Source organism: Magnolia sinica, chromosome 3, assembly GCF_029962835.1.
Source record: "Magnolia sinica isolate HGM2019 chromosome 3, MsV1, whole genome shotgun sequence".
NCBI lineage: Eukaryota > Viridiplantae > Streptophyta > Magnoliopsida > Magnoliales > Magnoliaceae > Magnolia > Magnolia sinica.
This window is the reverse complement of record NC_080575.1, coordinates 61,851,356-61,874,643: the sequence shown is the minus strand read 5'-3', so window position 1 is coordinate 61,874,643 and position 23,288 is coordinate 61,851,356. Positions and strand designations below refer to the sequence as shown.

At 39.2% G+C, this 23,288-nt stretch overlaps 1 protein-coding gene across 2 annotated transcripts in view; it reads left to right on the top strand.

Annotated features, from left to right (window-relative positions):
- The first annotated feature begins 4,611 nt into the window (after positions 1-4,611).
- Positions 4,612-23,288, top strand: part of LOC131239961 (uncharacterized) — an 84,573-nt gene continuing 65,896 nt past the window's right edge. The window contains exons 1-3 of one of the 2 annotated variants that reach the window (XM_058237930.1): positions 4,825-4,963; positions 6,611-6,762; positions 20,259-20,423. In XM_058237930.1, coding sequence (XP_058093913.1) covers positions 6,757-6,762; positions 20,259-20,423 — 171 coding nt within the window. In that variant the 5' untranslated portion in view covers positions 4,825-4,963; positions 6,611-6,756. Of the gene's footprint in view, positions 4,964-6,610; positions 6,763-20,258; positions 20,424-23,288 lie in introns of both variants that reach the window. The other variant, XM_058237929.1, reaches the window with a different exon arrangement.

The following is a 23,288-nucleotide window of genomic DNA, read 5'->3' as shown; positions in this document are numbered from 1 at the left end:
GATTGGATCAAGTAGATATTTGTATTTTCTCTCCATCCATGCTTGTCCAAACGGACAGGCAGGTGGATTCTGCCCGCTGGACAGTCATCGTGGATGAAATGCCTGCATCATGTGGGCCATGTCCTGGGCAACGTGGATCTTCAACATACATCATGGTGGGTCCCACGTTCCAAGCAATGGACGACATGGGTATACGACACATGCATCAAGTGCGTCTCACACACTCCAAACTGCTGGATGGTGTGGATGCAATATATCATCAAGGTGGGCCATCAAAACAGGGAGAAGAAAGAGGGGAAAGAGAGAGAGAAAAAGAGAACGGATGGAGGAGGGACCTTGCTACTATGGGCCCCTCTTTAATACAAAACATACATCAAGATAGGTCCCACCACAAGTGGGCCCTTAAATCACAAAATCAAAACATAAAATCACCCACTTATGCTTCTTCTTTCATCAACACATTCTAGAGCTCCCAAGGATCATGATTCAAGGGTTGAGATGAAGCTTGGATGGTGGAGATGGGAGGTAAGAAGGTGAGTGTACTAGCTCTTTCTTTTTCTCCTTGGAAGCCATGAACGTTTCCTCCTTTTGGTGCTTGAAAATGGTTAAAGAATGAGAGAGAGAGAGAGAGAGAGAGAGAGAGAGAGAGAGAGAGAGAGATGTAGGGAAAGAGGGATGGGTGATGGGTGAGTGATGGGTGTGTAAGAGATGAGATGGAAATGTATGGGTATTGTTGACTTTAGGAAAGAGAGAGGTATGGGTTGATGACAGGTGTACATGACTTGGTTGATTGATTGATTGATTTGATAAATTCTCTCGGGATTGCAAATGCATGGCGTTTTTCTCGAACTGAATGTGGGCCCACATCTCCTGGCCCGGGTATCGCCTCGGCGTGTAATACGCGGCGTTGGAACCGTGGCGACAGCGTAATCGTTAGGGTACAAGTTTCGAATTGAGCTGACTCAGAATCACTGGATGTGACATAGGATTGCGTGCAAATACCGATTTTAGGTTAACGGTTGCCGGAATTCGACCGGAGGACCGCGGAAGCCAACAGAACGATACGGGCTAGGATACGGGTCTTACATTTGCACTTGAAGGAAGGTGGATTTGATGCTTTAGGTCCCAATAAATGGTGGACCTGATGATCTGATGGTCCGACTTGAAAATTTAAGAATGGATGGCTTCACCCATAGATGAAGATTACTTCTAACCATCACATTTAGGCTAAAATGAAGATGAGTGATTCCATAAGTTAGGTTATTGGGTAACACCCGAGTACTGAAAAGTATAGGGTGTCATAGTTGGGCTTGTATGGATCTTAATTGGATGGATGTTGGTAGGTCGGATGCTGTCATAACTATGGCCTTGGTTGTTCACTAAAGAAATTGTTTATTTGGTAACGTGGCATATTAATATTCTTATAAATGCACTTATATCATGCATATGTTGTGAATCATGCGTACAACTACTTGTTGGGCTATTAGCTCATTCTATTGATTGGAAAATTATCCAAGACAGGGAAACAAACTAGAGTCTTTGCGTGTGGAGTGATGACTTTAAGAGGCGTGCACTTAGAGATTTGTTGTGAGAATAAAGAATTTTCCATTTTGTATTTATTGGTTTTAAATAATAATGTATGAACTTATGCTGGATATTGACTAGTAAATAATTGATACTTTTGACATGATGCATGATAATTAATTAAGTTTACTATTTGTGATTATTATTAAGGTTATATGTATAACATTATCCTCTCCCCATCGAGTCACACCCTCGACTCGGTGACTGAGTCAAGCAAACTTGGGTTTCTCTAGAGCTGGGGTGTGACAGGCTATGCCTTTATCTCCAATCTATACCATGAACCATACGTGCGTGCGTTGGGCCAAGTTGATCCAGGCCATGAACATGGCATGGCATGGTATGGTGCATGTGCGCAATTGGGTATACTAATTAAAATTCAAAATTAAATTGTTGCTTTTTGAGATAGTGTTTTTACGGTTGTTGGTCGAATTTTTATGGTGACCATGAAAGGGGACAGGTGACAACCAATTTATGTCTAAACCACTTGTGCATCGAACCTAGCCATGGTTGTGGAAGTGGTGTAGTGTGGTGTGGTGTGTACATGCACACAGGGGTATACTTGCCAAAGATCGATATGATTTTGTTGCTTTTTCAAACAATGTTTTTACAATAGTTGACAAAAACGGTTCAATTTTTTAATGGACATCTCTCTTACGAAAACTCAATAGCCATAACTATTAGTAGGAGTGCTTTTATACCATTTTCATGGCGACTAGTGAAGTCAATAAAAGGACTTCTTTGGTTCATTTTTTAGTATGCATTCAAAATCACTTTGGCTTTTGTTTTCTGAAATTGCAAGTATTATTTTCAGTTTGATTTTGTCTTCAGCCTGTTTTCATATTAAACATACAATGGTGATTCGAGTCTTTATATACTGAGTGCATCGGTGTGCCGAGATGATAATTAACATTCAAAGGAGGGCAAATCAACTTTAAGCCGAGCAATTTTATCACATCTCGATTCAATAAAATTTTCTTATTCCTCTTACTCTATCTTTCATCCTTGCGTTTAATTAATTTTCCTTTTATTTTATGATGTAGAGTGGGTCACGGACACTTTCATGGCAAAGTGATCAGGACCTTCAAAACCTTAAAACAATTGTATCTCATAAACTAGAATGAGTTTTTCAACATATCATGTATGATTAGGGGTAGGAGAAGCTACTTTTGCCAACTAACCTGGGTTGGCCACGCCAGATTTGCGAGATTCCATCAAATTGATGGTCAAAAGCTCCTTTTATTTTTATTTTTAGTATAAATAGTAAGTTTTAGTTCGATCATAACTTTTGATCCTTTTAAGTTTTAGGAGTCATGCCCAACATGAAAATGGCTTTAAAAAATTAGGAGAATAACGTGGTTATGCCAAATTGGACACTTATTATTTTTGGCCAAAAACCATGAAGTCTAGTAGGGAATCATGATCATCTATAAAATTTAAGTTTACTATTTATAGTAAGTTACATTTTTAAGAAGTTTGAGCCTAAAACTTCCTGGAGATCAAATTTGAGGAAGTTATGTAAGGAGTCTAAAGAGCTTCATGGATTCGAAGTATTTAGTCAGGAGGAGGAAGACGGTGACCGTCGAACTCATGGCATCCTCCCTTGAGTCATTTTAGTTTCTATTTTCAATGCCTATGCTATCTTATTTTTAGCTGGGAATCCAAAAATCATGACCACCGATAAATCAAATTCTCCCCGCCTAAGAAAAAGCTGGGGTTGGATGCAAGTCATCCGTGTCTTTTAGGGCCCAGCTTGGTATTTTTATTCGATCTAATCCATTCATCTGATGTGGCCTATGAGGATAAAATGAACGACCCCAAAATCACCATATTAAAAAACTCGGGTGGGAGTGTACCACGTGAATTTAGATATTTTTAGGTATAATTCTATGGAATTGGCCATCTGAGTGTGGAATCAACCCAAATTTTCCGTGCGTGATAAATAATGAGTAGTGCAACCGATGGACGGTTTGGATTTCAGGCATGTTAAGTCATTTCCGCTGATAGGTACCTACGTGAGGTACCAGGCGTTTTCCCCCGCGCGGTGCCTCGATGAATCCAGATGATGAAGAAGAAAAAGGGGAAACCAGGACCCCTCGTAGAGGGTGATTGATGATAACGCAGTCACTTAAAAATGCACGGTGGAAGAAAATTAGTAAAATCAAACCTTCCAAACGCGGGAGTGGATCAGGTGTTACCCGGTGACAGCTCAGTGGGTGTTACATTTGCTGCGGGGCTCACCTTGATCATATGTTGCATATCCACTCCGTCCATCTATTTTTACAGCCCATTTTAGCTGAAGTCCTAAAAATCAAGCATATCTAAATCATAGATGGACCACACCATAAGAAATAGTGATGATTGAACGCTCACCATTAAAAATTCCCAAGGCACACTCTAATCAGATACTTAATGTTTATTCGCCATCCAACCCTTTTAATAACAATGTAGGGACTTGTGCGGCATTAGGAAAAGCTTCTAGTAGTCATTCACCACTTTTCCAGTGGTGTGTTCCACACGAGATTTGGATTTGATTAATTTTTGGAATAACTTCCTTTAATGAGCTGAAAAAATGGATGTGCGGCGTGGATATGAAACAAATTCATCAAGGTAGGCCCTACACGGTAAGGGTAACACCCCACACGGTAAGGGTAACATCCACTAACCTTTTACCCTGGTAACAGCGAATCCGCTCCCTCCAAATGCCCCAGTTATATATATAACTTTACAATATCTAACTCTCTGATTGGTGGAAATTTATCAGACGGCTAAAAAAAAAAGAAAAGTATCCAATGGTCCTATTTTCGGAACCAACGGTCCTATTTTCATAAACAAGTGTCCACGAATCAGATGTTAGGATTATTCAACCGATATGAATTTGAAATTTTCACTCTTAGATGCAATCAGAAGCACAACCTTACACGGTTACTTGTAAAATTTCCGAGTGCCTGTGTATGAAGTGTCATTATACGCGGCCTGAGTATCGTATAACTCATTAAAAATAAAAATCCAGATCCATAAAACCCGTGCACGCGAGTCGTGTCGTAGACAGTAAGAAAATTCAAAAATATAATAGGAAGAATAACACCGAAATCGGAGTTTAGATGGTTGGAGAAATAGTCCTTTCTCTCCTTGTCTTTGGAGCTATCTTCTCTCCTTGATCTGTCGAAACGAAAAGGAGACGAAATTCCAAGGGATTGAAGAAAAAACAAACAAACAGTAGGATGGATGAGATTGCAGTAGCTGCTTCTTCGTCATCGTCGATCGATGAAAACATCTCAAGTCCTTCTTCTTCATTTTCTTCCATTTTCCGAAATTACCCTCTCCTTTCAGCTATAGCCGCCTTCATCCTCGCTCAATCCCTCAAGCTCCTCACCTCCTGGTACGCCCCTCAATCTCTATAATTCTTTCACTGCGAACACTGAACACACATATCCCCTGTTCAATTAATTGGGAAGGAATATCAACGGACCGGGATCGTCTGCAACATCTGTTTTACGCATAGGGTAGAAATACCCAAGCTCTGTGTGGCCCACCATGTTGTATATCTAAATCTGCTCCGTCCATCAGGTGAGATCTCTTATTTGAACCGTACGTTTAAGATATCTGTCTCATTCAAAACTCCAATGGGCCACACCAATGGGAACAATGTGATATTGGTACTAGAACCTCTAAATTCCCATGGTGTGGGCTCCCCGAGTTTTGGGTCAGTATTATTTTTGTATCTTCACTTCATCCTGGTAATTTATGTCTGATTAACAGGTTTGATGAAAGATATATACCATGGTGGCCCAACACACAAACCTATGGTTGATATCATGTCCCCATTGTTGCTTGTGGTGTGGCCCACCTGAGTTGTGGATCTGGATGATTTGTTCCCCCCAGTACCTAGAATTGACCATATAACCTGATGAGAATGGAGTGGATTTTACATATAAAACATGGTGGGCTCTGCGGAGCTTGGGTGTCTTACACACTACATGCACTGTGTAAAACAGGTGCCAGAGAGTGTTCTGGTCCAATATCAACAAGCCTTTGAAAATACACTTTTGACAGGGGAGTTATTTGATGCTCTGGTTGTGTGTGATGCTTGATACCCAGGCACTACGGTATAGTACACATGGCTTATAATAAACTCAAATTAAACTGATTGCAATGTGGAACCCAGTGTCTCTGAATTACAGTTCAAAACTCGGATCAGTTGAACAATCCTAACCTCTGATTCGTCAATATTGATTTATTGAGATTAGACCATGGGATATTTTTCCCAATTTCATATGCCAGGAGCACAGCTTCTTTTTTGGGTGTGGATTAGATCAAGGCCTTATGACTGCTGTGGACCTGTTCCTTAGATGGAGAACTAATCATAACAATCCGGGGAAGGGGGGGGGCAGGCATTGAGGAGCTGCTGTTGGCTCAAGAAACCAATGACGTTCCACACGCAGGAGCAGTGTGCGGAACTTTGAAGAACCATTCACACAAAGCTCATTAGAGCAAATTCATAGCGAGTGTGAAACCAAACGGCTGCGATGGCTGTCCGTTGATTGCCCCACTGTTGAAACCTGCTATTGTCAACCAATCTGGTAATCATATAATCAATTAAGTGTAATTTTTTGTTCATGGTATGTCTAATCTAAACAGTTACACATACACATAATTTTAAAGGGGCTAATTTGAATTACTTGGGTTAACAGTAGTGGCTATAGGCCTATGGTCCACTTAGTCTTGGGATGTGTGTTGGGAACATAGTTTTTGTATAAGGGGTATATTTGCTTTTATTAACTCAAGGGCACTTGTGTAATTTCATCCATTTATAAAATAATATAAGAGAAAAGTAGGAACGTGAGTCCTAGCTCTTAATTCCCCTTCTCAAGTTTCTTCTCTCATTTTTTTTTCTCTTCTTTTCATCATTTCTTCTACTTCTCTCTTTTCTATACCAACTTGCATGGTATTAGAGCCATCCTAAAACTGGTTTGGACTCTGCAATTCCTCTTGATCTAACCCAAGTTGCTGGATCTTTTTTCTTAAGGGCCTTCCAACACATTGGGGGCTGATCGGACCACAAGGGGGAACGCGTCTCATTGTTCAATTGTGCAACAAACATGTTGTTTTTTGCATTGTTCCTTGAGTAGAAGGAAACACTCATGAAAAGGAGCATACGTGCCTTTTCGAATTATGAAGGTGAGTTATGTGGAAGCAAATTTTTTGATAGAATATTCTCTCCCGTTAAGTCATATGCGATGTGGGTTTGGTATTGATGTCGATTAGGGTGATAATGGGCCTACAATATCCACATTATTTTGTTGTGTTGTTATAGTTGTATGTGGATCTCCTCTTAGGTTAGTGTTTCTCTTTTGGCTTTAAGGCAAGTTGATTTTGGAATATTTATGGAGCCTGAAAGTACAATCATTCATTTCTCATCTCTTAGGGAAATGTATGGACCCTCCTTTAATCCATCAATAACTTCTGTGAAGTTGAATGGAAAGAATTACCTTCGATGGGCCAAATCTATCTAGGTCTTTCTCTTAGCCCGCAAAAAAGATCATTTCTCACAGATCCTAAGCTGGCGGAATATGATCCAAAACACAGGTAATGGATGCGTGAGGATGCTCAGATTTGCTCTTGATTATGGAATAGTATAGAGTCTGTGGTGAGTTCTAATTTGGTTTTCTGAAGTACAACAAATGGTGTTCGCGATATTGTGACACAAGGAAAAGCATAAAACAATAATGAGAAAGATCACCATCTTCCTCAAGTAGACAAAACGTTGAATCCACAAGGTTATTCTTGAATCCACAAGATAAAAATGGAATTTAAAAAAATTATTATTCAATGATCCCCAGACTTCCCGATTACATTACTTATAAAGAAAAAAGCAAAAGCCTAATTGATGAGAACATTACATCACGTACACCCTTACGTACGTATCAGAGGAGGAGGCAGGCCGTGCCGATTTCCCTGTGGCTAGTTAAGTACCCGTGATCATGCTGAAGACCCCATGTACATGTGCGAGCATCTAAAAGACCCCACATTGGGAAGATGCACATGGGCTGCTTTATGGAGTGATCTAAACCGTTGGATCGGAGGGATGCGGCGATTGGGCCATTGGATTGCATAGATCACATGATCAGGCCATTGATCATTGATCGTCCACATTAGTTTTAGACTTTATCATATTTTAGGATTTAGTTTTTGATTATTTTATATTTGGACACATTATGAGTGTTTTACTTGATTTTATTTAGACAAGTGCTATTTTTGTTAAAATTCACAAGACAAAGGGATTTTTGTAAGTTTTGAAACTTCTTGGATCTATAAAAAGAGGGGGGCGTGTGACCTCTCCCCCATTGAATTTTGTGATTAAAAAAAAGAAAGAAAAGCCCTTGCTTTCTTCTCCCATCTTCATGTGATTTAAAGATACTTCCATGCAATTTGGAAGGAAGATTGGTGCGAGGCTAATCTTCATCAACGGAGGTGCGGGATCTCCATCTATTCCCATATCATCTTCTCTTTTCTTCCCCATCCAGGTATTTTCTTCAGATTCTTAATTCTCCTGTCACAAATTTTCATCTTCTCCCAAACCCAACTTTCCTATACCCATCCACAATCCAAACCTTAACCAACCTAAAGCTATCCTCCTATGCCACACGTGTGACCGTACGGCCACACGTGTGAATCCCACTTGCCCCTTTTGGTTTCCCACCATCATTATATTAAAACCTCCTTCTTCCATCCCCGAAACCCTAACCCTAAATCTAAAATTCCTAATTTTCCCACTTTTCCAAAATTACCCAAATCCTAATTTTCATCATAGGTTATATTAGGTTTCTTATTTTGAAATAGACTATACCCTATGCTAATTAAATGTCCCTACATTCATTAGATCCTAGTTTTTTTTTTTTTTTTTTAATTTTTATTTTTATTTATAAATTTAATGATCTTATGTTACGATGTTGGTAGCTTAGGTCAAGATTATGCATGATTTTCTTTGGATTTTAATGATATTTGTAATGAATATAGCGACGTTTGTGTTTTTTGATAAATATCTTAATTCGGTTATTTGATCTCACATGTTACTTAGTTCATGCATGGTCTTGCATCACTAATTAGGAGTCCTAATTTGACTAAACTAGAATTTACCCGAAATAGTAAACTTTACCAAAAATAGAAATTCCTAAATTAATCATGTTGGATGATTCCTAGCATGATTACAAGAAATTCCTAAGAAAACTGCATATACTAAAACTCTAAAATAAAGGAGATACATTAAAATTAAAAATTACTAAAAATAATAAGTTTTTTCCTTAAAATCTCAATTTTGAACTGAATGGAAGCATTTTTCTTGCGAAATGGACTGACATGACCTATTATGGGGGTCAATTGACCTCGGATGACCCGTTACAGTAAAGATTCATAGCTCGTACATCCCGTAATGATACTCGAATCAAAAGTTATGGTTGATTTACAATTCACACTTTGAACGACAATTTCTGAATTTCTTCGAACTGGACACACCTAGGGCCCAGTTACATCATGCCCTACTTAGGACTGGGCTTGGATTTGCTGAACTATGTATGCTTTCGTTCGGGCTTCTCTTAGTCCAGCTATGCCAATTATAGGTCCGTGGCCTACTCTACATCTGTCCCCTCCACTTGAAAAGAACTCGTCCTTGAGTTATCCATCGGACCTGGCTCATGATACTCGTACAGATCTGCCACATTGAATGTCTGCGAAACCTTCAAGTCCTTGAGAAGATCAATGACATAGGCATTATCATTGATTTTCCTAAGTATCGAAACTGGGTCTTCTTATTTCTTAACTTGGTATATGTCCCAATTGGAAACCAGTTTTTGCGTAGGTGAACCAACATGTTATCACACACTTCAAACACCTTCTGGCGCCGATGTTTGTCAACCTCTTCCTTGTACTTGGCATTAGACTCTTGTAATTATTATTATTATTTTTTTTTCTGAACATCATCATGCATAGTCGTGATCCGGTCCGCCATATTTTCCGCAACAACACTCATTCCCGGTAACTTAGGCAATGGGTTGAGTGTATGCTTAGGAATCGACTATAACAACTTCGAATGGGGACTTGCTGGTGGACTAATTTTGCATGTTGTTGAATGTGAACTCTGTCAGCGCCAAAGCAAGATCCCACTGCTTAGGCTTATCAATAGCGATATGACGTACGAGGTTCCTGAGAGTACGATTCACCACTTCTGTTTGCCCATCCATCTGGGGGTGGTAAGCATTGCTAAACAACAACGTATGAGGTTCTTGAGCATACGATTTGCCACTTCTATTTATCCGTCCGTCTGGTGTCAAATCGTCGCCACAAAGTCCACCAGAAGTGAATGAGGAACTTGGTATCGTGATCTAAAGTAATAGTCTTGGGGACGCCATGTAGTTGCACGATCTCTCTGATGAATAGATTGGTAACATAGGTCGCATCGAGAGTCTTCTTGCATGGGATGAAATGAGCTATCTTAGAGAACCTGTCAACAACCACAAATACCGAATCCATGCCTTGCTGGGTCTGCGGAAGACCTAGCATGAAGACCATGGACAAGTCCTCCCAAGGGCCGTCAGGTATAGGTAAAATGGGTGTAAAAGCCCCCTTAGATGTTTGACATATATGGCATCTCTGCACCGCTTTCCCATCATCCCTCTTTAACTGTGGCTGGAAGTATTATTCCTCCAAAAGGGCTATTGTCTTGTCTTGCCCTAAGTGACCACCGAGGCCACTGCCATGTAACTCCTGAATGACGTGCTCTAGCAGTGAACTCCGTGGAATGCATAACTAGTTTCCCTTGAAGAGAAAACCGTCTTAGATATGCAAGTCACTTGCTTGACTCGCTTGACATCTGGCCCACGCGTCCTTGAAGTCGTCATTATCTACATATAATTCTTTGAGGCACTTGAACCCCACGACCTCGTTACTCATGGTAACCGGTAAGCACGCTCGTCTACTGAGCGCATCAACAACCTTATTCTACAGCCCATCTTGGATCATCGACTCTGGGGTGTCCAACCATATCTCTGATAATTGTAGTTTCTTTTCTTCCTTTAATTGTTCTTCATCAAATATGTCGGTTACTTTAGCTGATGGTACATCGTCTAATGTCATTTGTGTTGGTATTGGTTGGCCTAATACATCAGTACTCCCATTGTCTATTCTGCATGCACCCAATTTTCCTTTTAGTTTTTTATCTATAAGTTAACAAAGTCTTTGAACTGTTCCATGTCCTTCTTTCCTTCTTATTATATGTTTCAGGACCTTAAGACGGGCAAGACGATTAGTGGAGGTTGTGAGAGGAATAGTATGCACAATTTGGAGAAAGAAACAGTAGGTGCGGCAATACTTCCTGCAAATTTGGCAATTTAATGGCATCGTTGCTTGAGACATTTTTCTCTTCATAATCTACAGACTCTCATTCCATCTCTTCTTAAGGTGTTCAAGTTGGAGTACGAAGAATGCGAGCCAAGTAAACATTGTAGATTCCACTTCCCTTCAAGAATTGAGTCAAAATGTGATGTTCCTTTTAAATTAGTCATAGTGATGTGTGGGGACCAGCTTGAGTCCCTAGTTTGTTAGGTTTTAGGTGTTTTGTTATCTTTTTTTTATGATTATTCTAGAATGACATGGTTATATAAAATAAAGCATAGGTTTGAAGTCTTTCATGTATTTTTGAAATTTCATAGTGAAATAAAGAATTAGTTTGGTGCAAAATTGTGCATTTTAAGGTCAGATAATTCCTTGGAATTCGTTTCTCGAGATTTTCAAACATACATACAAAGTTAGGGCATTATTCATCAGACTTCTTGTGCTTACACAGCTCAACAAAATGGGGTGACTGAGTGTAAGAATAGACATTTGGTGAAAGTTACTCGAGCCTTATTGTTAGAAATGAATGCTTCGCAGTTTTATTGGGGTGATGTAGTTCCTACTGCGTGCCATTTGATTAATAGAATGCCTTCATCAGTTTTAGATGGCAAAAATCTGTTCTTCTTGTTATTTCCTAATCAACCAATTTTTTCTATTCCTCCCAAAGTGTTTGATTGTACTTGCTTTGTTCATATGTTTGGGTAAGGTTAAGATAAACTTTTGCCTCGTTGCACAAAGTGTATTTTTTCTGAGATATTCTCCTGCTCGAAAGGGTTATCGATGTTATTCCCCCATACTTAAAGAAACATTTTGTGATTGCTAATGTCACCTTCTTTGAAAACGTTCCATTTTACGTTAAAGATGGGTGTACTGTTGAAGTCACATCCATGGAAACTCCCATGACAAACATCTTTCCTTCAGAATTCGATGTTGAGATGCCACTGCCAACTCAGAAGGATTTTGTGTAGACTTACTATAGGAAAAGAAGAAACGTCTAGGCATTACAGACTATTTCTCTTCAGTTCATACAATTGATTACTACGCCTATTGAGGTTCTTGGTTTGTTTGAGTCTCACGAGGTCACCAATGATCTTTCCACCGCTGTCTGAAAAGGTAAACGTTCTTGTGTTACTCATTCAATCTCTAATTTTGTTACATTTTCTCATTTGTCTACAAATTATAGTAAGTTTACCCTTACCTTGTTTATTGTACCCATTCCTATGTTGGTCCATCAAGCATTGTTGGATGGAAATTAGAAAAGAGCTATGGATGAAGAGATGGAAGCCATATATTCCAATGATACTTGGACGTTGACTGATCTTCCATTATATAGGACTCTAGTAAAGTGTAAATGGGTGTACATAGTCAAGTTCTTGCCTGATGGATCAATTGATCGTTATAAAGTCAGATTGGTAGCTAAGAGGCATACACAAATTTATGGAGTAGATCAATGTTTGAAATATTGGTATTGCGTTGTGTATCACACTCTTGGGATATGAATATGTATATGTTATCGCATGGGATATATCGGTTGTATTGTGTAATATATCGTTTTTGTTGGAAACATGGGGAAACATTGGGAAATTGGTCGAATTGTTTAATGAAACTTCAATGATTGTGAAAAAAGACATCAATACACACTTATAAATCAAAACATTACAAAAAACAAGTGCACATAATAGGTTTTCTTTGTATGGGGTCCTAATCTATGCGTTGTCTAGTTGAATTGATGCAAGTATATTCAAAGTCTATTCATATAATTTATAAATGTAAGAAGAAGTGTAGAAACACAAGCAATAAATTCAAAAGCAAAAGAAGAATCACTAGATTAGGTTATATTAGTAGAGGTGAGAAGATTTGAGGGAAAAGAAGAGATAGAGAATGAGAGAGAGATTTGGAGAAAGAGGTGGTTTGTGAGTTAGAGCACCCACACCACACACAACACTTTATTATACAACTAAAGTTACAATAGGGTACTCCATAGGAGCACCAAACACTGAACAAGCACAAACAAGAATTAGACACATAAGGAACATTCTCAACACTTCCCCTCAAGTTGGAGCATAAATATTGATCGTGCCCAACTTGCTAGAGATATAGAGAAAGCATCCCTGCTAAGAGATTTGGTAAGAATATCGACCAACTGGTCCCTCTAACGAACGAAAGGAGTAGAAATTTCCTTTGTAGCAACTTTCTCCCAAATGAAATGATAGTCAATCCTCATGTGTTTCGTGCGCTCATGGAAAACTGGATTGCTAGCAATATGAATGGCAGCCTGGTTGTAACAATGCAAAGAAATAGGAGTCGAAGGAGGATAACTACATTCTTATAAGAGGGTCCGAAGCCAGATAAGTCCACATGTCGCATGGGCCATTGTCCGATACTCAACTTCGGCAGAAGATCTGGCCACGATGGACCGTTTCTGGCTCTTCCAAGTGGCAAGGTTGCCACCAATGAACGTATAGTACCCAGACGTAGAACGTCGATCATGTGAACTTCCAGCACAGTCGACATCAGAATAACTAAACAGATGAGGATGACCATGCGATTGAAAAAGTATACCTTCTCCTGGGGAGGACTAAAGATACCAAAGAATACGATACATTGTAGTTAGATGCGTTGATGTAGGACAATTAACGACATGCTCTAAAAGCTCGAACTGATAGAGCATGGCGAATCAATCCCTTTATCTCATATCCCAGCCCCCACATCCCATAGGTTAGGACCTCGGCTGAACCCCCCTCGTGGGCCCCACTTCACATGGGTTCCGCTTCACACGAGCCACCCGCCTCACACAAGCCACCCGCCTCACTTGGGTCGCCCACCTCGAGTGTGCCCCTGCATCCCACGGGCCACTCCACTCGAGCTTAGTGTGAAAATGCCCCTGCATTATGTGTGGTCCGAGTATAATGCATGAATTGGCTTACAACTCCCACAACATACGAGAGATAATGGCCGAGTAATAATGTGATAGATGAGTCTGCCAACCAACCACCTATACATCCCGGGATAATAGAGGAGCTCACCATCATCAAGACTAATTTTGTAAGTAGGATCCATAGGCGTGGTAGGAGGCTTACATCCTAGCATCCCGGTTTCGGAGAGAAGACCAAGAGCATATTTCCTTTGTGAGAGCATAATCCCAAATTTAGATGGAGCAACTTCTATGCCGAGAAAATACCGAAGAGTGCCTAGGTCTTTTATCTCAAATCGAGTCTTGAGAAAAGATTTAAGTTGCATAATCCCCTCAGTGTCATCATCGGACAACACGATGTCATATACATAAACAATCAACACCATGATCCTAGTAGGCTGACGACAAATGAAGAGGGAGTGATTGGCTTGATAGCGAATAAATCCAAAATCTAGGAGAGTACGACTGAATTTATCGAACTAGGCATTGGGGACTGCTTGAGGCTGTAAATGGACTTTTTCATGTGACACACAAGGCCTTTGTTAGAAGCCATAGAGAAGCCTAGGGTTGATCCATATAAACCTCCTAGGCGAGATCGCCATGCAAGAAGGTATTCTTCACATCGAGTTGAAATAAGGGCCAACATAAATTGACCGCCGAGGAGATAACCACACAAACCGAGTTAAGCTTGGCCACAAGAGAGATGTCTTAAAGTAGTCTATGCCATATTTCTGAGTGTACCCCTTTACAACTATCCGGGTCTTATATCGATTAATAGAACAATCGGGAAGGTACCTGGTAGTATAGACCCACTGACAACCAACTGTCTGTTTGTCGTCAGGTAAGGGAACTAACTCCCAAGTCTTGTTCTTTTCCAATGCTTGCATTTCGTCCATCATAGCCTTAGTCCAATCAGGACTACTCATTGCTTCCTTCAAGTTATGGGGAGTAATAGTGAAGGATATGGAAATTGCAAAGGACTGGAATTAAGGTGAGGGGCGGCTGAGCAGTGGAGGATTTAGTCCATCGATGATACACAAGAATGGGCTTTGAGATGGAGTGGGAGCATCATCAAGACAAGAGACTGGAAGGGGCATGGAGATGGATTGCGCATGCCCCCCTAACTCAGAAAAGGATTATGTAATGATCTCCCTTCATCATAAAAGTATGGAATGTCTTCAAAGGACGTCACATCGGCAGATACATATATCTTACCGGTCCGAGGGTCATAACATTTGTACCCTTTTTGTGATCTAGAGTCACCTAAGAAGAAGCACTTTGAGGCCCTTAGACTCAATTTATCATTAGTTCCATCGAGAATTTGAACAAAGTATGTACATCCAAAAACTTTAGGGGTAAAGGAAAGGATTTATCGTGTAGATGCAAAATTTCAAATGAAGACTAGTAAGACAATATTTGAGATGGGATTTGATTAGTTAGAAATAGAGCAGTAAGTAAAGCATCATTCCAAAAACGTTTAGGCATACTCATACCAAGTAAGAGGACACGGGTAACTTTAAGAAGATGACGATTATTTCACTCAGTTACACGATTTTGTTGAGGAGTCCTAGGACACGAAGTGCGAGACGAAATACCATGGTCTTACAAGAAAGACAGAAATGCATGTGACAAGTACTCGCCCCCATTGTCAAAGTGAAGAACTTTGATAGGACATTGAAATTGGGTAACCATCTCACTGTAAAATATTTTAAACATATCAAACACTTCATGTTTAAACTTAAACGATACACCCATGTCATTCGAGTACAATCATCAATGAATGTGACAAAATACTTATAACCAAAAAGAGAGACAATAGGCACAGGGCCCTAGACATCGGAGTGGACAAGCTCAAAAAGTTCTAAGTTTCCTATCAGATGAACTAGGAGGAAAGATAGTCCGATGATGTTTGGAGAACTCACAAGTCTCACAACATAAGGGCTTAGATACAGAGATTGAAGGAAATATGAGCTTTAGTCTAGACAAGATGGGTGACCTAAGCGGCAATGCCATGTAGACAGATTCCCTATTTAAGGATAAAGCACTAGTTCCTATGATAGGTGCATCATCCAGGAAGTAAATGACGTTACGTTCATGGCCCCCACCAATCATCCACTTCGTCTGAAGGTCCTGAAACACACAATGAGAAGGAAATAATGTTACTGAACAATTCAATGATTTCATAAGAGAACTAGCATATAATAGATTAAGAGGAAAACTAGGAACATGTAGAATCGATGACAAATGCAAGGAAGAAGAAAGCTTAATGGTACCGATCCCAGATATAGGGGTTTGGTTTCCATCCACAACCGTGACAAAATGTGACTGAGTAGAAGGAAGCTACAAATTAAACAAGGGAAGCTTTTTAGTCATGTGAGAGGAAGCTTCGGAGACTCAGAACGAAGGAGAAGATGACACATGGAGAGCAGTACCTGACTAGGCTACAACGGCTCCGGAAACCTCTGGATATTCATGAATATGAAATCACATGAAGGCATCATAAATATCTCGAGAGACAAGAACAGTATCACTTGAAGGAGACTTCCCTTGAGGTTCTCCAAATGGAGGCCGCAAGGTTGGATTAGTATCAGAAGGTGCACTAGTTGCCAACAATACACTCGCCTAGGATGGGCGATCCATAAGTTTCCAACACTGATCAATAGAATGGTTTGTCCCCCCACAATGTGTGCAACTACGAGATGTATCATGGCCACATCCACGTCCACTTCGACCACAATGGCCACCACGATCGATAACACGACCTCGGTCTTGGTTATTGTAACCAACATCACGACCATGCCCAGGTACTTTAGATGCATGATTGAAAGAAGGCCGATCACCGACTGCGTACGCTGAGTTATTAGATGATACCAAGGTTGATGTGGTTGAGGTAGCAACGCGCTGAACCATAGCATAAATCGCAGTCAAAGGAGGAAGAGAGGATCCATCACAATAATCTGCTCACGAACACCTTTAACTTTAGAATTAAGGCCGGAAAGGAATTGCATGCTTCGAGTCTCTTCCTGTTGTTTATGAACAAGATCATAATCTTTATTGCTCTTAGACGGAAGAGGATGATAGAGATCTAACTCATCTCACATACCTAGAGGGATGGAAAAGTACTCCTTTACAGATCGAGAATCCTGTTGGAACCTGCCAATGTCCAAAATCAACTAAAAGACCCTTGGTAAATTCCTTGCTTCTGAATACATGTCATGTAGAGTATCCTATATCTTTTTGGTAGACGATAAAAACATAACAAAATTACTGACGGATAGATCCATACTATTTAAGTAACCAAGCCATGACTTGGTAGTTCTCCTTGGTCCCCATTTTGTACTGTCCATCTGTGGGGTCTGGAGCATCATCCAATATGTAGGTGAGTTTATCTCTTCCTCCCAAAAATAATTTCACGGACTGAGCCCATTGCAAATAATTAGTGCCATCTAACTTGATAGTGGTAATCAACAAGGGGTGCGAATCTAAGAGCCTTGCACTCGATCGGGAAGATATTCATTTTTGTCATCCATATGGTTCATAGAGACTAATCTATAGCAAGAGGACAATAATGATGGAGGATGGTAGAAAATAAGAACAATCACATGCCAACGCAAGGTAGATTGCCACACAACTGATGGTCCAAATAACAGGCCACAAGTCTAGAAAGGAAGGAAAAACTCAAAAAAAAAAAGAAGCAGGAAGCATCACCAAAAGACTTGCACAGACACAATCCATAGCCATAAAGTGAAGGAAGAACATAGCAGGTATATACACACAGACCTGTGGTGTATGTTTAGGGGCCTCAGGCGACCAAAAATGGTGGAGCCACACCTATAAAAGAGTTGGAAAACACAAAAAAATCCTTCCCAATATAAAAAACACTTCCATGGATGTCTGAAGCGGGCAAAACTGACCAACCCTAGAGAGAATCCCAAAAAAAAAACTCTTATCGATTTGGGAGAGATCGTGAAAAATCGATGAATTGGGAGGTTTTCTGCCGAACTTGAAAAATGGCCCAAAAACATATCAAATTAGCCCAAAAAATTCTATAAAAATCACTATAATTCTTCTAAAATCAAGCTTTATCAGATCATGTTCTTCCCGATGCAAAACAGTTTGTATCGTACATACACTTGTTGACATAAGTCGTATGATTGTTGACGTCAGCAAACCCTTGTAGCTTCAATCAACAAGAGGTCCTGGTGCTTTGATACCAAGTAAATGTGAGAAGATTTGAGGGAAAAGAAGAGAGAGAAGGAGAGAGAGATTTAGAGAAAGAGATGGTTTGTGAGTTGTAACACCCACACCACACACAACACTTTATTATACAACTAAAGTTACAATAGGGTACTCCGCATGAGTACTAAACATTGAACAAGCACAAACAATAAATAAACATATAAGGAACGTTCTCTCATTCTTCACATTCTAACTTAGACACATAGGACAGATGGGACAAGACTCTTCAAATTAGTTAAAGATGGGTGCCCAAGCCTGGAATGTCATTGATGAGGAGAGATGTTAGTTTCCAATGTGGCTCCAGCTTTGGTCGTTCCACTATTAAGATAGTAGAGTCCATTAGATTCATGTCTAAAGTCCATTAGAGTCCATATATTGAGATACCGCTAGGCAAGTTTCCTATGTAAATCCTAGCATGAATCAAAATTATGATTATTGAGGCCACAATGAGTGCAGTGATGATTAACACGACTACTACTGCCACCACGACCACGACCACCTCCAAATTTACCGCCTTGACCGCGGCCACCTCGAATTCCCCCCACCACCTTTGCCCAATGTAGGGATAAAAGTCGCACGATCTGATGAGGAGGAATTCTGAGTAAACATGCCAATTGTCCTCTGAACTTTGGCGAACGCTTCTGTCATTGAGGGAATTTCACTACCTCCGAGAATTTGGGACTTTACAAGCTCAAACTTAGGTCGAAGGCCAGAGAGGAATTTGGCAACACGAAATTCCTCCCTTTGCCTAAGCATAATCTCAAAATATGTTAACAACAGTTGGTATACATTCAACTTTTCCCACATGCTGCGGAGGGCAAAATAATATTCTCCCACACATCTATATTCTTGTTGGAATGTGAATATATTATGTAGGAGTTCATAAATACAAATTAAAATTTTCTCACCAGAATACATCTCATTCAAGGTGTCCCAGATATCTTTGGCAGTCTTGAGGAAAATTACATTGGCATTGATAGTTGTTCCATGCTATTCCACAACAATGCCCTAATTTGGGTATCTCTTGCCACCCAATCATCATAGTCTAGCGCAATGATATTAGGTTTAGGCAATGCCAAATATTTAACTTTTCTCATTCCAGATGGAAAAACTAATACAGATGTGGCCCATTGTATAGATAATTCGTGCCATTCAATTTTGTTGATGTTATTTGGAGTGGCACCAAATCTGATAAGGATAAAATACTGCTCTTGGAATCATTTTTAGAATCCATCTGAATAATAACAAATAAATTTTCTTGAACACAAATTCTTCAACAAACTGGCCTACTAAATCAATACCTGCTTCCAAGCTTCAACTTGTCTCAATCAACACAATAAAGGGGCTTCATGAAACTTCTGAATTTTCAGCCTTTAAATCTGATTCCATACTTTAAAACTTAATGTGGATTGCATATGGGATGAAAGATGGCCCACTTTGTCCCATCACGTGGGTAGAATGCAAAAGCAGGCCTTACACAACTTTGTTAAACACAATTTCACCACACATCACGTGGGGGTACAACAACCAGAAGAGATTAGGTTGGGTTAGACCCAAACACTTTAGGGTTTCCCACCAAAAGGAATGAAAAAAAAGGAGTAAGATGAAGAATTGAGAGATCAAGAAGAAAAATGGATCAACATAGCTTTGATACCATGCTGATTTTGGAGAAAAAGAAAGAAAGAAAAAAGAGGAGAAAAGAAGAAGGAGAAAAACATGAGAGAGAGAATGGGATGCTCTAGCAGCCCTACACGTCCCACCACTTGTTTTACTATATTAGGGCTTTCACTTAAAATGTGAAATTACAAGAATACCCTCAATAGTTAAAAACTATTACCAAAGAGCCAAAGACTCATCTACACATGCCCCCAATACATAAAGATCGAACCCAATCAAGATGCTCACACATGTGATCACATCACATGTGTGATCACGTCACATATGTGATCATTCTAACAATAATAAACAGAACACATTACACAATAATAGGTTGAGTTTGTATTGTCAATGCTATTGATGTGTAATTTTAGCTTTCAACAGGCACTACAGAAATGCTCTAACTGTTGTCCCCTAAGTTATCTTTTTAGATCCATTGATTTTGTAAGTGATTTCTCTAATAGTCATAATACTTTAGATTTGCAGGTATAAGGAAAGACGTTGGGATGCTAAGCTACTCATTGCATCAGGCGGGATGCCGTCCTCTCATTCTGCCACAGTCACAGCTCTTGCAATAGCTATTGGATTCCAAGATGGCTTTTCAGGATCATTGTTTGCTACTGCGGTGACCTTGGCATGTGTGGTACATCACTTCACATTTTCTTGTAGAGAAGATATAACTTCCAAGCCACATATCATTTACTCCATGGGTGTCTTGAAAATATATGATTGCCATTGTTTGGTTTAGTTCTTTCCTTGTATTGATACTTATATCGAATAATTGTGGGCCTTTCTTTGCGAATGTAATTGAATTGAAGAAGTTAAATATTTGATGAGTTGCTTTGAGTTACTTTCAACCACGACGCCTTCAAATTTCAATGTTTCTCAACTTTCTTGGATTTAGCTGTGGAAGTTGCTTTTTCTGTTGGTTACATTGCCCTTATGCATACATCTTTGCATATCATGCCCTTCATTCAAATTAGAGTCGAGGATACAATAACTTTTAACCATTTTAGGAGACTGTCAATCTTCCACTGTGTCGTATTCATATCCTCTCCATTTTGGGCATAATCTTCATTTTCAACAGCTAGTTAAGGTGAAAAGCCCAAAAGAGCAAGGTTCAGGATGATGTCAAAGCATCTATTATCCTAACAATTTCAACCCAAGTAACAACACTAATATTGCTGAGTCTGACTATCACTTCATGGCTAGCATTTTCACCCATTGCTCAATATCTCACCATGACTTGGTTATTTCTGGGAAGCCTTGGCAAGTTGACTTGGCCAAGTTGGAATAGAAATTAACTGAATTGGAGAAAGTCAATGAAAATTGTTGACCTAAAAACAGGAAAAAAAAAGTCTGAGATATAGAAGGAGAGGATAACGAGAAAAGATATCTGTGAAGATTAGGAGAAATGGATAGAGATGTTGAGGGGATAAAAAAAATTTCTAGCTAGTTTTCCATTTTGTTAATGATACATGAGTGGATCCAGTGCAATCAATATAATCTAAGATAGTCAGCTTTCAATATCCGTACACATTGTACATGCGTATGAGATTGAGACCCTTCATCTAAAGGGGCCCTACCTATCATGGATGGGCATATTCAGACCCTTCGTCTAAAGGGCCCTACCATGGATGGGCATATGCAAAACACCACACTGATCGGGTGATCCTAGCCAGTTACCTGGCGATTGAAGATCACAAATTAGCAGTTTGGAAGCACTCCAATAATCAGTCAATATTTGATGCACAAAACCTCCAACCCAAGAGTAGCACTGTTTGAACTTAAAAAAAATAAAAATAAAAATAAATAAAAAATGAACGCTATACATATAAAATAGATGAACAATCCACATCTCATATGGAAACTGAGTGCTTGATTACTAATTCCGTTATTAATGTTTAGCATTTGATGCTTTCTCTAGCTAGTTTAAAAGAACAAGTTAAGAGAAAATTGATGATATATCACTCAAAAACCAAGATGATAAGTTATCTGATTAGTCTCATCCAAATGGATGGCTAAAAGATAATGAGCAAAAACAAGGCAATGGCCTAAAGTTAGTTAACACAAGTCTCATCATTGTAAGATCATGATTTTTTACTATGTTGTTGGTCTAAATCATGCAACACATCGTCAAAATTTTACTACATCAATTGGATTTTTCTTTTTAAAGATTTGTCTTTGCAAATTTTTCCAAATATAAATGGATTCATGGTTTAATTATATTTTTGACCTGATCAACTTTCAGGTAAAGTGCAACGTAGCAGAATTTGTAGGAACTTAGGAAGAATTATATTAGTTTCACACCTAAGTCGACTTGGCCAATTTTCTATTTGCCACATCGAGTTTCATGACAATGCTCTATCACCACATTTTCATCCCAAATGTTAAGATGGGATCTTAAAGGCTCTCTCAAGAGAGAGATAAAGAGAGACATCATATTATTAAGCAGCTAATAATTTTTTGTTAAAAAAAAAACTTTAAAAAATTGTGAAAACTATATTATTAATAAAGCTTAAAGAATGAATTTATGGTACGATTTACCTTTTTCTGATTTTCTCTAATTTCTCAAATTGACTTGGAAATGTTTTCATCTAAACATCCTATAAAAAAAAAAAATCCTATAAAATTTTCGAATCACATGATAATAGTAGATAAATTCTAATTGAATATTGTCAGAAATTTCAAAAAAGAAAATTGGTGATAAACAAATATACTAAAGATTTTTTTATTGTTAGTTTATACAATTATTAATGCGTGGAACACTATTTCTCTATAATGGGCATATTATTATGTATTGAGAAATAGTGGGCATATTATTATGTATTGAGTCTCTCACAGCACCATTTCTGCTTTTGAATTTATGAATAAAGATCGAGTAACCATATGGCATACTTAATTAGGACACTTGCCTTTAACCTCTCTTCCCATTCTTAGAAGGTTTAGTAATTTTGAGACATGTCAATTATCGAAGCATTGTACAACTTCACTTTTACCACAAATAAGAAGAGTTTATGGTGAGGACATCACCTCACATACACCTTTACGTACGTATCAGAGGAGGTGGGCCGCACCGATTTCTTTATGGATAGGCAAGTACCCATGATCATGTTGAAGATCCCATGTGCATGTGTGAGCATCTGGAAGACCCCACATTGGGAAGATGCACATGAGTTGCATTAGGGAGTGATTTGGACCGTCGGATTCAAGGGACGTGACGATCGGGCCGTTGGATCGCATGGATCACATGATCGGGCCATTGATCGCGGATCGTTTTCATTATTATTGGACATTAATATTTTTTAGGATTTAATTTATGATTGATTTATGTTTTGGAAACCTTATGAGTGATTTTATTTGATTTTTTATTAGACTAGGGTTATTTTGGTCAAAATTTATGAGACGTTTAAATTGTAATTTTGAAAAGTTCTTGAGGCTAAAGGGGAGAGAGAGAGAGAGAGAGAGAGAGAGAGAGAGAGAGAGAGAGAGAGAGAGAGAGAGAGAG